The following is a 15,153-nucleotide window of genomic DNA, read 5'->3' as shown; positions in this document are numbered from 1 at the left end:
ACACCATCGGGGCTCCCCTTGGGCTTGGCGCGCACAAGGGGGTGCACAAGTGTGCACCCCCTTGTGCGCGCCGACCCCGGATTTTATAACATGCGCGCGGCAGCTCGCGCATGTTATAAAATCGGGTGCACGTCTGTGCGTGCCGGGTAGCGAGCACAAATGTACCCCGCGCGCGCTTCTTTAAAAATCTATCCTTATGTGCATAAATGGCTTTGAAAATCAGGCCCTAATGGTACATTTTGTTGCTGAAAACCAAAAACTAAAACCTTGGGTTGCATGGCTAATTCAAAAAGAGGAAGAGGTCTATCTATGATAGGACCTGAGACTTCATTTGCAAAGGTGATTTGAACCTGATGAATTTTAATTGTATTTTATGAACTTTCTGTGTATACTGCCTTGCGGCTCTTTGATGAAAAGGTCCTTTAATAAGTAAATACATACATAAATAAACCTTAGGATATTCAAAAAGCATTTCTCTATTAAGTGTGTAGATGATTTAGAACTGCTCAGATCTCTCAAATTTATAAAGCAATATCACAGGGGGATAAATAGCTCTCTAAACAGAATAGACAAGATCATAGAGAAAGTAACTCACAGCTCCAAAAGAGGAGGACCATTGATTTGGAAGAAAAATACAAAGACATAACAAATGAGGATATTGTCCATTTCCTTTATTTCTGGCTCTATGTAATGATTACAGTTTAACTTGACTTTATGAACTGTACAAGCAATAAAAGGTGGCCAAATACATTTTACATCATTGTTTCACACAAAGGAAATACAGAAATATCCTATTCACCTAATTTTCTATTTTAAAAAAATCCTATAGGCACAAAGCAGAAGAATGCTGGAAATTAATCATCAGGGGCGAGGTATGCATAAATAAAGTATTTCGTACATCAAAAAAGTTCAAGAATTACTATCTGCAGAAGCTTTAAGTTAATCAAATACTGCAGTACTGATCTCATCAGTATAAAATTCAAAGAGCTTTCATTCAGTAATAAAATTCTGGGCCAAGTGTTTAAAACAGCAGCCAGCAGAAGGGAGAGGGAATAGGATGAGGGAAGAGGGAGAGGTAAACAGGCACATTGGAACGGTGGGGACATGTAAAATTGACCACTGTCAAACCAGTGTAAATTACTTGGTTTCTCATGGAAAACATTTTAGCCACATTTCTTCTTCCCAACCACAGGTTCATTAGTCGCTCCTAGCTCTTGTCCCTAATTTTGTTTCCTTCTTATTAAAGTACAAGAATATTGTTTATGCTCCAGCCTGTGACCATTGATGAAAAAAAAACCCACATTAGATAATTTCAAATACTTTCTTCAGTTCGACAATAAGTTGCCAGTCTGTTTTCTGCATTTCATCTCTGAACCAGTCCTTCAGGGCATCAATTGACTGACGAGTAATCTGTAATTGACAGAATGTACAAAGTATTAGTATTCATAACTATAAAAAAAATATTTTACAAAAGCTGCAATCCCTAGCTTCTCAAGCACTACTGATTTCTATTGCAATTAAAAACATTATGCTCAAATGACAATAAAATGAAATCACTAGAAATGGTGTATCACATTATATGGAGACCGATATGAAAGACCAGCAGGGTAATCTTGAATTCCAAGCTTGCGTGCTTTCTCTGCAAAGGGCAGCTATACACACTCCAGGATTTCTTTAGAGAGATTTATTTTAAGGACAACTACAAACTAGACTGGAACCTAGAATCTCCTTTTCTAGTGCTGTGCTCCAAGGTGGTTCTCATGCCTACACCAGAACCAGGAAGGAGTAAGAGTCCTAATACATAAAATCTACTGCACAAACCTTGCAAAGGAACATCTTTCTTAGGCAGTGGAACGTGAATACCACATGGGGTATGGCATGGAAAGCTGAAGAAAATGAATGCTAAAAGCACCCCCACAGTTTGGGATAATAGTGGAGATTCTTTTGCTTGGATCTCCAATGAAATCCCTCTAAGAAAACTCTGTAGTATCTACAGAGTTCATGTTATTCTTTGTTGCAATGAAATAACATTCTATCACTTCCAACAGCAATCTAGTAACATCCTTTTCATCTTACCTTGAGCCAGGCTAGGTATTTTGCCATTTTGTCCTTCATACAATGATGAAAATTGAAGTAACTTTACTCTGCAGCCTCAATTTTGCTAAGTTATTATATAAATAATTCTCTAATCATCATCTTCAGCTTACAGAATACATACTGGCAAAGCCACGCTTGTTTCACAATGGAAACAACTTACTTTGTCCAATAAATCAGAAGAGCTTGCAAAAAAGTGTGAGTTTACAGTTATGGAAAACGGATTATTTTCAAATATTTATATTTATTTAAAATTGTTTGTATCTCGCACTCTCCAAGGTTCAGGGTGGGTAAGAAAAACATTCACAAAAAATGCATAGACAAACAGAAATACACATATATGGATGTCTGGACACAATGTATCCAAGGCACTGTGGACCTGTCTTCGGGGAAGAGTTATAGGTAACTTGGAATGGATACTATTAATTCGCTGGAGGCATTGTTGAATCAAAACGTTTTAAGGGCTTTAAGGAACATTTTTGGATCATTAATACTGCGGAGTTGAAAGGGCGACAAGTTCCAATGTGTTGTATATGTATTGGACACATGACCACCATTTTTTAAATATATGGCTAAGCAACATAATTCTAACCCTCCTCTAGTAGACACTAATTTCACTTTTAGGTAATTTTAACTAATTTCCATGGTGAGACATTTTACAGCAGGGGTGGGCAAGTCCGGTCCTCGAGGGCTGCAAACCAGTCGGGTTTTCAGGATACCCCTAATGAATATGCATGAAATAGATTTGCATACAACTGAGGCAGTGTGTATGCAGGTCTCTTTCATGCATATTCATTAAGGATATCCTGAAAACCAGACTAGTTTGCAGCCCTCGAGGACCGGAATTGCCCACCCCTGTTTTACAGGAACGGGTCTTGAACTAACAGCATTTAATGGTTCTAAGATGGGTGGTTATTTTATCAGACTACAAATGAACTAAGACTAATGAAAGAATTAAAACTCTTCAAGAAAAGCCTAAAAACTTGGCTTTTCAAAAAAGCATTTCACAGTGAGAGCATTGAACAACAACAACAAATACTTCCAGCTGAAAGTCACCTATATATAAAAAGTAGAATTATTTTATTTTTTTAACTCATAATTAAATATTAAATGAAAACAGTATACACATATGATTATCCTGACAATCATATAAATGGTAACCTCATCCCACTTCTCATTTAGAGTATATTATTGATCTATGTAACCGTAAATATTGGCACACTATGGATAACCTAGAAACCAAACTTATTCGTGCCTAAATGTAAACCGTTGTGATGGCACATTACTAAACAACGGTATAGAAAAGTTTTTAAATAAATAATCTGTAAAGCATGTGTTTCATAGTAGTGGTAAAAATGTTGCGCTGATGATGGAACGGAGCGCAACTGGGAGCTATTCAGCGTGGGACGAGGAGTGTGTGTTCCCTTGCATTGTGAACGGTCCAAGTCTGGGAGTCAGGAGCCTCGAATCCTCCACCGATCTTGCAAGCCCATGAGACCACCAACGCAATGCTGGTCTCCGAGTAGTCCTCCAACTACTCCAAGCCCTTTCGGACCTGACACAGGGTGCAGCAGAGGTGGCAGGCCGGATAAAGGTCACAGTGGGAGAGGCTGAAGGCACTGGAGCTTGGAATGAAGACTCAGACGTGGCTTGAGACGAAGACAGGAAACAGAGAGGAATGAGCAAGACCCTCAGGCGCCCTACACAGCACGTGGGGCTGGTCACGGACCGCACTGTCCTCTACGCCCCCTACACAGCTGGGTGGCTGGTCACAGACCACGAGTTGAGCAGGAGGCTCAGGAAGTCTCATAGCGCAGGATTGCAGTAACCCCTCGGATCCTCCGGAGTCAGGACTGGAAGGACAAAGGTAAAACTTGGAAGCTCGGATTAGAAGAAAGGAATCTCCAGAGGCATGGGTCCTATAGGACCTGGAGCATTAGGACCAGATACATAAGGCTGGGGATCACACGGAACTTCACAAAACTTCAGAACAGAGACCAGGAAGATACAAGAAGATCCATGGATGAAGATCAGAAATGCCTGGGTAGGAGCTGGAGACGAGGAGTCCTTGGGAGGACTTAGCGCCTTGCCGAAGCAAGGACTGAATGACCAGGCAGCCTATTTAAAGGCAAAAGGTGGCAACTCCCTGGGAGAAGCTTGCAGGTGGGGTCCTGGGGCGTAACAGCCACGGGCCCCTTAAATCCCCAAAGAAGCCACGAGCCCGCCCCCTAGGAAGGAAGGGGCAGGACCCTGGACAGCGGCCATGCTGCCGTTGCGACTCCAAGCCGGAGAGGAGGAAGTTGGTCCTCAGAGCAAGCCCCGACGCTGTGGGGTGGTTCCCCTGCCACCGAAGGAAGGGCTGGAGGCAGCTTCCTTTGCTGCAGGCAAGTCTGGGGATGCGGCCTCTGGGCCGTGGAACAAGATGGCCTGGTCGGCAGCGTCCTGCTGCGGGGAAATCCGGGGATACGGCCTCTGGACCGGAGACAAGAGGGTCGGGCCAGGCTGGCTGGAGTAATAGTCGGGCTGCTCCTGCTGCTCGGAAAGTCCGGGGATGCGAGCGGCCTCTGGCCGCGGAGGTAAGAGACCTCTCGTGTCTCCGGCCATGGGAGGGATCGAAACAAAAAAATAAAAGGTATCTTGGAAGGGGTACAAATGCTTGCAATATTCACACTGTATCCTGTCCCTCCCCTTTGTTCCTGAAAAGTAAAAAAAATATATATAATTAAGGCAAACTAAACTCATTATGAATTCTGTGATTGGTTGTCTAAAAAAAAAAAAAAAAAAAGTGACATTGCTATAAATTTTGTATGTCTACCATCTTTATTAGTCTAAAGTAACCAAGGAGATCAAAGGAGTGTAAAAAACAATCCCTAATATTTCCGATACAAGAGATACAACTACAATAATTATCATTAATAAACTCACAATGCAAAAACATATTCTATCTCACAGCAAAAAGATGAAGATCCAACAGCATTTTGCTAATGTAGTCGTACTACCTGATGACTGATCAGGTGGTATAAATCACACTTTCTGCTAGAATACAGCAGTTATTCATCATTAGCAAACAGCCTAAAACTTGGTTGGCTAGATATACTTTTGGTGGAAGGGAAAGAACTTTCCAACTTCAGAAGAGACTGCCCCGTTAAGCTCAAGTTTTGCTTAGTCACCATTTCTCACACTGTCCAGACAAATCCATGCTTCTGGCACTAAAAAGAAAACGACTGCAGTGGCTACATATTTTACAAAGTGTGAAACTGGGACTTTAACAACTCCCATAAAACACAGGTTTCACAAAGTTTTGAAATCTAGATGCTTTTGAAAAGGAAGAGTGAAATGTATTCATTCATGGTCTTGCTACTATGTGCCATAAAGAAATGAATGCAACTTTGGATTACTTGGCTTTTGTCATTTGTATAATTTTACTTGTATTTCTGTGATGTTTTGATTGATGGGCTTTGAGATTTTTATTAACTGATTAAAATTTTTGGTCTGTGTTAAAGATTTTAAATAGGTTTATTTATTGGCATTTTGGGTAACCTTTTGGGTAATCATGTAATCAGTGCTAACTTTAAATGGCATACTAGAACCATGGAGTTAAAACCCTCCCAAGAAAAAGTATAAATGAAATGCGTGGTAGGCTTTTTACATGGTTTATTGATAGATCTTTTGCTTTGTTTGGGTATTGGTGATATAATATTAAAAATGTAAAACATTTCAACTATTATCTGCTTCTCATTTTGCCCACTCTCCTGTGTGCGCAATTCAGTAAATTAATTTATTTAAATTAGGGCCCACGGTAAAGAGAGGCGCTAGGGACAGGAGCGGCGGCTGTCGGCGAGCTTGACAGCCGATGCTCAATTTTGCCGGTGTCTGTTTTCAAACCCGCTGGCAGCCATGGGTTCGGAAACCGGACTCCAGCAAAATTGAGCGTCCGGTTTTCAACCCTCGAGCCCATTTAAAATTTTTAATTTTTAACTATTTGTAACTTTTGCGACCTCCGACTTAATATCGCCATGATATTAAGTTGGAGGGTGTACAGAAAAGCAGTTTTTACTGCTTTTCTGTGCACTTTCCCTGTGCCAAGAGAAATTATCGCCTACCTTTGGGTAGGCGCTAAATTCTGAAAGATCTAGTAGGCCAGATCGACAAACTAAAGAGTAGCAAATCACCTGGACCGGATGGTATGCATCCTAGGGTACTAAAGGAACTAAAAAATGAAATTTCTGATCTGTTAGTTAAAATTTGTAACCTGTCATTAAAATCATCCATTTTTTGAAGGGTTTAATAAACATGTGGATAAAGGTGAACCGGTAGATATAGTGTATTTGGATTTTCAGAAGGCATTTGACAAAGTCCCTCATGAGAGGCTTCTAAGAAAACTAAAAAGTCATGGGATAGGAGGCAATGTCCTTTCTTGGATTACAAACTGGTTAAAAGACAGGAAACAGAGAGTAGGATTAAATGGTCAATTTTCTCAGTGGAAAAGGGTAAACAGTGGAGTGCCTCAGGGATCTGTACTTGGACCGGTGCTTTTCAATATATATATAAATGATCTGAAAAGGAATACAAAGAGTGAGGTTATCAAATTTGCAGATGATACAAAATTATTCAGAGTAGTTAAATCACAAGCAGACTGTGATACATTACAGGAGGACCTTGCAAGACTGGAAGATTGGGCATCCAAATGGCAGATGAAATTTAATGTGGACAAGTGCAAGGTGTTGCATATAGGGGAAAATAACCCTTGCTGTAGTTACACAATGTTAGGTTCCATATTAGGAGCTACCACCCAGGAAAAAGATCTAGGCATCATAGTTGATAATACTTTAAAATCGTCGGCTCAGTGTGCTGCAGCAGTCAAAAAAGCAAATACATTGTTAGGAATTATTAGGAAGGGAATGGTTAATAAAACAGAAAATGTCATAATGCCTCTGTATTGCTCCATGGTGAGACCGCACATGGAATACAATTCTGGTTGCCACATCTCAAAAAATATATAGTTGCGATGGAGAAGGTATAAAGAAGGGCAACCAAAATGATAAAGGGGATGGAACAGCTCCCCTATACGGAAAGACTGAAGAGGTTAGGGCTGTTCAGCTTGGAGAAGAGACGGCTGAGGGGGGATATGATAGAGGTCTTTAAGATCATGAGTGGTCTTGAACAAGTAGATGTGACTCGGTTATTTACACTTTCGAATAATAGAAGGACTAGGGGGCATTCCATGAAGTTAGCTAATAGCACATTTAAGACTAATCGGAGAAAATTCTTTTTCACTCAACGCACAATAAAGCTCTGGAGTTTGTTGCCAGAGGATGTGTTTAGTGCAGTTAGTGTAGCTGGGTTCAAAAAAGGTTTGGATAAGTTCTTGGAGGAGAAGTCCATTAATGGCTATTAATCAAATTTACTTAGGGAATAGCTGCTGCTATTAATTACATCAGTGGCATGGGATCTTCTTAGTGTTTGGGTAATTGCCAGGTTCTTGTGGCCTGGTTTGGCTTCTGTTGGAAACAGGATGCTGAGCTTGATGGACTCTTGGTCTGACCAGTATGGCAATTTCTTATGTTCGTTCTTATGAAGGAGTAAGAGCTGTTTGCTCTAAAAGGAGTAATTCTTTGGAGGGTTGTTTGGGGGAGACCATCTTAGATTTCATTTTTAGTCTTGTTTGATAATTTTCAATACCCAGCGGCATGTTATTAAGGACCACATTGGACTGAAGTATAGCAGCTTTCCTCCTACTGGAAAAGTTTCCAACTTTAATTGGGAAGATTTGTCTAAATTATAGTGAAAAACTGCTTAGATATTGGTTGAATCTGTTGGCTTGGGTAAATGCTGCTAAATGATGCTGATGAAGGCTTTGGTATGGATATTGATGATGATTTCTTCTACAGTAAAAGTATTGCTTTTTGTAAGGCTGTTGACTTTTTTGGAAGCAGAAGATTATTCTGTAGTAATTGCTGAAAGGGTGAGCACACAGCAAAAATAAGAGTTTAAATCAAACAATTTTCATTTTCACAACAAAAAAAGACTCAAGGCAAAAAACAAAGAATAGAAAATAAAACAACTAGCAGCTTTCTGGCGAGAGCAAAAATTTTCCCATTCACATGAGCTGATAAAAAAAAAGTCAAAGGAGATCCACACAGTTGGCGGGCTGTGCGGGAAGGCCCATGCATGCTCAGAAAAGCACCATGACATCATCCACTTGTGTGCTTGACTACATTCTATTTGTCTACAGAGAAAATGTTTATCCATGAAAAATCATTTTTAAAATTGCCTCACCATGCATTTCATGAGCGTAATCATATGACTGTTACCATCTATTACAATTTAAGGACCCTGAAAGAACACTACAAAAGTAATATTGCATTTTTACTTTCAAAATCTGGATTCCGACTTCTGTATTTTGGAAAAAGTATTACTTTAGAGCAGCTCAACACTGTGTCCAGCCAGGAGCTAACTTTTGAATTCCATGCGGATTCCTACCTTTGTCCATCAGAGGGACTATATATATTCAAGTCCCTGGTCAGTGATTGGTTGGTCTTAATCCACTGTATTACTCCTTCTAAACAATAAAGACTAGTTATGCTTTCTAGATATGAAGTAGTATACACCTACACAGATACACATTTAAATGCCAGGAAATCTCAGATCAGCTCTATGGGTATTTACAAAACGTTACCGCATATTTTTTTTTATACAAGCTGAGCATGCATACTTGGATGGTCAAGGGCATTTCTTGAGCAGAGGAGAATGAATCCATCTGCAACACCTTCAAGGTGCTGGAGTTACTAGGGTTTGTCATCAACTACCCCAAATCTAAACAGACACTCTCAACTGGAGCTCATACTGACTCTGCTAGATGCGACTTCAGCCATGGCTTTTTCTCCCTGCCATCTGAATCAGATTTGGTGTCTGCAGTGAAAGTAGTAAGGTAGAATAAGCAGACGATAGCCTGGGCCACACTGAGTTGTTTGGTCTTGTGTCTTCAACAGTCTATATAATTCCCATAGTGTGTTTCCATATGAGAAATACACAGGGAACCTTAAGGTCCCAGTGGAATCAAGCCAATCATGTTTTCAGGAACACATCTGTATAATGGAGGTAGTCAAAAACTCTATCTTGGAAATTTTCCCATTACAGTCCAGCCAAAGACACACCTTCCCAAATTCAGCCACATTAAATTATATTTAAAATAGGTCCAAATTGTGTTGGGGAGCTTACTTAAATGGGAAGCGCATCAACTTTCTGGAGCTAAATATGACATACTACACTGTAAATGTTTTCTGAAATCAGGTGCCCAATCAAATTGCCCTGGATCACTCAGCTAGTTACATTTTAACTGAATAAGGAAAGAGGTATGTAGTCTATTCTCCTGTGTGGAACGAGATCATCTTGTGGAGCTGGGCCATCCTATATGGGATGACCCCGAGCTACTTATCTGGCATACAAAAACATTCTGGAAGAAAGGCTGAGTCGAAACAGTTCAGAACAGAAAGGTACCAGTATTCTGTTCCAGAAGATGATCACAATGGAAGCTAGCACTAGCTTCCTTCTCCCTGCATTGAGAAAAGGGATTTCTTTTTATGTATCCTCAGATACATCTAATCACAAAAGCCTTGATAAAATTTAAAACAAAAACAAAAACAGGGGACTATGTTCTCGGAGCTCTTTCATGGCCAAGACAGATTTTGTCTCTGTTCCTTTAGCATTTATCCATCAGGAAACCAGGCAGGTTGGCTATTTTTCTGACAGTGTCAAACCATGGAGCCATATTCCACCCTAATCTCTAATTTCACAACCTGAAGGCCAGAACACTGAAAAAATAAATTCTCTTTTGTCTGTCTTATTTAGTGTCTCACATACCTCTGGCTTTTAGAAAGGAATCCATGTTCATAAAAAGGAGGAAGTCTGTTGTCTTGTGTGTTGGCATGAGCCTAGACCCCCTTTACCTGTCCTACACAAAAACAGCTTTAATACCTTTGACACATCACATCAAGATCAAACTGGTTTAAACATAACCCCCCAGAAAGCCCAAAGAAACTTACGTTCAAACAACACAGGCCGTTTAACAGTCCCCCCCCCCCCCCTCAATCAGAGATGCTCACCTGACAGCAACCAGAGAAAGAACATTTTCCATCGCCTGCCCCAAAATATGGAACTCCCTCCCAAAAGATTTGAGAACCCAACCTAACCTCAAAACATTCAAGAAGGATCTAAAACATGGCTGTTCTACAAAGTCTACCTTGACAATCAAGTATCACAACAGCTAAACACTCAACAGAACTACCAACCAAAACCACGCAAAAACAAGTCATCAACCAACAAGCATATTCTTTTCATACAAAAATGATCTTATGTCGGACTATAAAAAAGAATAACTTTACGTTTAACTAATTTCCCCACCCTTGTAACCCTCCTTTCCCCTCTCTTTCTATCACCCCCCCCAAAGACCATCCCCCCACTTCCTATTCCCCTTTAATCCTTAGCCACTCTGATCCCCTTTAACCGTTAATTTTCGAATATAATATGTATCCTGTTATATCCTTAATTTGTATATGTTAAGATACTACCTTTTGAATCTTGTAAACCATTGTGATGGCTTCACCGAACGACGGTATATAAAACTCAACAAATAAATACATAAATAAATAAATAAATCACAGAGTTGGGACTTAAAACTGACAGAGCTTACCTTGGTGATACTGGCACATGCCAACAATATGGAGAGGGGAAGCCAAAAACAGCTGAAAGTCACCAGTACAAAATGCAGAGTTGCATAATCTTATTACCTTTTCTCATACTTAAGTATATTTAAATGACAGTATAAACATATGATTGCGTTAACATTCATAACTGGTAACCACATCCACCCCCCATTTAGAATATATTATTGAACTATGTAACCGTATAATACTGGCACCTATTGGATAAGCTAGAAACCAAACATTTTGTGCCTATCTGTAAACCGTTGTGATGGTGCTCTACTAAACGACGGTATAGAACAGTTTTTAAATAAAATAAACAAACACATAAATACAATCCTTAAATGTAAAATCCATGCAAGGCTTGCCTAAACTGAAGACTCCTATCAAGCCATCTGCACTGTCATAGAACTTCAACATGGTTTTAACCCAGCTAAGGAAAGCCCCTTTTGAAGCTCTGGCTTCTTACAGACAAGTACTTGACTTGAAAATTCACTTTTTTGGTGGCGGCCACTTAGGTTTGCAGAAAACTTCAGGTCCTAATATTTTCGCTACTTTATACTAACTTCTATCATAATAGGTTGGTGCTGGGCATGCATCTTATCCTATAATTCTGCCTAAACTCATTTCTGATTTCCATCTTAATCAGTCATTCTTCCAACATTCTTCCTAAAGCTGCAGGACAATAAAGATGAGTAATCTCCCTCTATCTGGAGCAGTCCACTGTTAGGACCCAGACCTGTACCTCCAGACTGCCGCCTGTCTCCCATTGCAATCGGGACCATCTCCAATGCGGCCGTGTGCCACAGCACAGTGCGCGAATTGACGCGGCCGCGCTCCTCCCCTCATGTCAGCGCACCTCTCGATACCCCCTGTGCTTAGTGTGGGAAAAATCCCCTATTTAGGCTGACAGCCCAGCACAAGCCCTTGCCTCAGCTACAGGTATGCTTGTGCTGGTGCTACCTTCTGAGTACTCTCCTTACTGCCTTTTAGATTTGAAATGCTTCTGGATTGCCTTGTCTGCCACCTGCCCTTTGGATTGGGTTGCTTCTGGATTGCCTTGTCTGCTGTCTGCCCTTTGGATTGCCTTCTGGATCGCCTTGTCTGCCACCTGCCCTTTGGATTTGGATTGCCTTTTGGATTGCCCTGTCTGCTGCCTGCCTCTGGATTTGGACTATCCTTTGGATCTGTCTGGTCTGCCGCCACCCCAGGCTTAGATTGGGCCCCTGAGCTCAGGTAAGGCTGTTATTTTGCCATTGGGTCCACATAACAAAACAGCTAGCTGAGGCCATGGATCCAGTAGATCTAATAGCCCTGCAGGCAATCTAGAACTCGCCACATGAATACAACAACAACAACAAACTTGAGCTCCGTAAAATGGAAACTTGAGCTCCATAAAATGGAAAAGAAATGGCGTAGAAACCAAACGCCAGCGCTACTTCAAAAATTTAGATCACTTCTTCATGATTACCGGAAAACGACAGACGAAACCAAGAAAAACTATTACGCTTCGAAGATCCACCAATACCAATTTAACCCACGCGCTCTCTTCCAATATGTCTCTAGCATCATCACCCCCCCAGCAACCTTCAATTCAGATAATGACGAAAATAGATGTGAAACACCAGCAACCTACTTTCATGACAAAATTAATGCAATCATGAATCGCATCTCTACTTCCCCCCCCCCTTCTAACCTCTCTCCAAACACTAACACACCCTCTATTTCCCCTACCCATAGACCACCCACATACAATCCAAATCTACACATTCTCTGCTCAGCTTCCCTTACAAAATTCGAAACCACAACGACTCTAGAAATTGAAGGTATCCTCAAAATATCTAAACCAGCAATGCACCCTTTTGACATCATGCCCACAAAGACACTCCTTACCTTTCCTTCAAGAATTGCTATACCCATAACCAAGATTCTTAACAAATCGATCACCTCTGGAATTGTACCTGCACAACTCAAGCACGCCGTAATAAAATCAACACTGAAGAAACAAGATTTGGACCCAACGGAATCAGCAAACTTTCGCCCAGTCTCAAACCTCCCTTTCCTATCCAAAATTAGAGAGAAAGTCATCAACAAGCAACTCACTGAATACCTAGATGAAAATCAATTACTCTTCCCATCCCAATATGGATTCCGTAAGTACCATAGTACCGAAACTCTTCTCTTAACACTCTCCAATTCAATTCTAAAAGCATTAGACACTGGTCACTCTTATATACTTGCCCTGCTGGACATTTCCTCGGCATTTGACTCGGTCAACCACAATACCCTTTTAACTAGCCTCACACAAATCGGCATAACTGGCACTGCACTATGTTGGCTCAAATCTTTTCTGAATGACAGGAAATACAGTGTAAGAATTGGCCAACATGAATCCAAACCCAAAAATCTGCTATAAGGAGTACCCCAAGGATCCTCTCTCTTCAACACTTTTCAATATATACCTCACTCCACTCTGTCGACTGTTGATGAAACTGGGTCTTCCGTACTTCATATATGCAGATGATGTGCAGATCCTAATCCCTATCAATGACTCCCTACCCAACGCTCTCAAAATCTGGAATACCGCACTAGCGGAAATTAAGAATCTACTCACTGAAAACTCATTGGCAATAAATACCAAGAAAACAGAGCTTCTCATCATTTCGCCACAAAACAACATCCATTCTAGCCCTAATCTACAATCTCTATCTGACCCTCACAATATAAAAGTCCGCAGCCTTGGCGTTATAATTGACAAACATTTCACATTAAAAAAATGTATTACTTCCACCATCAAAAATGGTTTCTATAAACTTCATACATTGAAAAGGATCAAACCCCTCCTACACCCACATGACTTCCGGACTGTACTCCAAGCTACTATATTGTCTAAATTGGACTACTGCAATTCCATCTTACTAGGTCTCCCAAATAACTCACTACAACCACTACAGATGCTACAAAATGCAGCTGCATGCTTGCTTACTAACACGCACCGCCACGAACACATTACTCCAGCTCTACAATTCCTCCACTGGCTTCCGATCGCATCTAGGATATTATTCAAAATTCTTACCCTTATACACAAGTCATTATATAACCAAAATTTGCATTGGTTCTCTGATCATTTTACATTCCATACATCAGACAGACCAATAAGAAAAATACACCAGGCTAAACTCTCTATTCCTACGCTCACACATATAAAATATGTTTCAACGAGAGAACGATCATTCACGATAGCTGGAATCAACATATGGAACAAAATGCCCACAGATCTGCACCAGGAGCCCTGCCACAAGAAATTTAAACAGAACCTGAAAACCTGGCTGTTTAAACAAGCCTACAATTTATGAACATTTCCCCTCAGATAATACTATTTATATGCCACATATAAATATTATTTATCCATACCAAGCTTTTTCTTTTCAATAACGCTAAACACTTTTTTGACCTATATATTAGCAATACTCTTACTATTGTAAAGACTATTTTGATCCTCTAATCTGTCAATTAATTCCTGACTCACAAGTAATCTACATTTCCTGTTATATATTCCCAAATTATATATATTTGTATCGTTATATATTCTCCACCGGCTAAGTGCGCCCCCTATGGATTATTTGATGTTAATTATTTTATGGTTTTAATGTTATCCGTTATGTACCATTCTAAATTTGTTGGATTGTAAAGCTTGTTGCTGATTTAATGTTCATTGTAAACCGAGGTGATGTTTTCTAACGTGCCGCGGTATATAAAAACCCTTAAATAAATAAAATAAATAAATAAACAACAGGGTGTTCTGGACCAGGTAACAGGAGTACTGGAGAGATTGGCGGCTCATATGGACGCCTTGGCGATAGCACCTCCTCGATTACCCCCGGACGCCCCCTTCTCCCAATGCCGTTCTGCGCCTGCCTCTTCCTCCACGTTTCAATGGTGATCCGAAGCTCTGCCATGGTTTTATTAACCAATGCAAGATGCATTTTTCACTGCAAGTCCCATTATTTCCTATCAACAAAACCAAGGTCATGTTCAACTTTTCCCTCTTAGAAAGGTCAACCCTAGCATGGGCCTCCCCCCTTTGGGAGCATGACGATCTACTACTAAATAATATGGATCAATTCCTTAAGGACTTCCGGCTGGTTTTTAATGAACTGAGGCGATCTGCTTCTGCAGCCTCGGTGCTGCTTCAGATTCAACAAGGCTCAAGAACTGTGGGAGAATACGCAGTCCAATTTCAGACTCTTGCCGCAGAATTTCGATAGGGGGAGGAGAGCCTTACTGCTATCTCTCGACAGGGCCTCTTGAATGCAATAAAGGATGAATTAGCCGGACGAGACCCACCAGAATTCCT

The 15,153-nt window shown here is 40.6% G+C and overlaps 1 protein-coding gene across 1 annotated transcript in view; it reads right to left on the bottom strand.

Annotated features, from left to right (window-relative positions):
- Positions 1-650: 650 nt before the first annotated feature.
- The window catches only part of EIF5B (eukaryotic translation initiation factor 5B), a 346,296-nt gene continuing 331,793 nt past the window's right edge, over positions 651-15,153 (bottom strand). The window contains exon 24 of the mRNA XM_029604785.1: positions 651-1,410. Within this exon, the coding sequence (XP_029460645.1) occupies positions 1,303-1,410 (108 nt within the window). The 3' untranslated portion in view covers positions 651-1,302. The remainder of the gene's footprint in view (positions 1,411-15,153) is intronic.

Source organism: Rhinatrema bivittatum, chromosome 5 (genome assembly GCF_901001135.1).
Source record: "Rhinatrema bivittatum chromosome 5, aRhiBiv1.1, whole genome shotgun sequence".
Taxonomy (NCBI): Eukaryota; Metazoa; Chordata; class Amphibia; order Gymnophiona; family Rhinatrematidae; genus Rhinatrema; species Rhinatrema bivittatum.
Note: the sequence above shows the minus strand (reverse complement) of the source record. Positions and strands in the feature narration are given on the sequence as shown.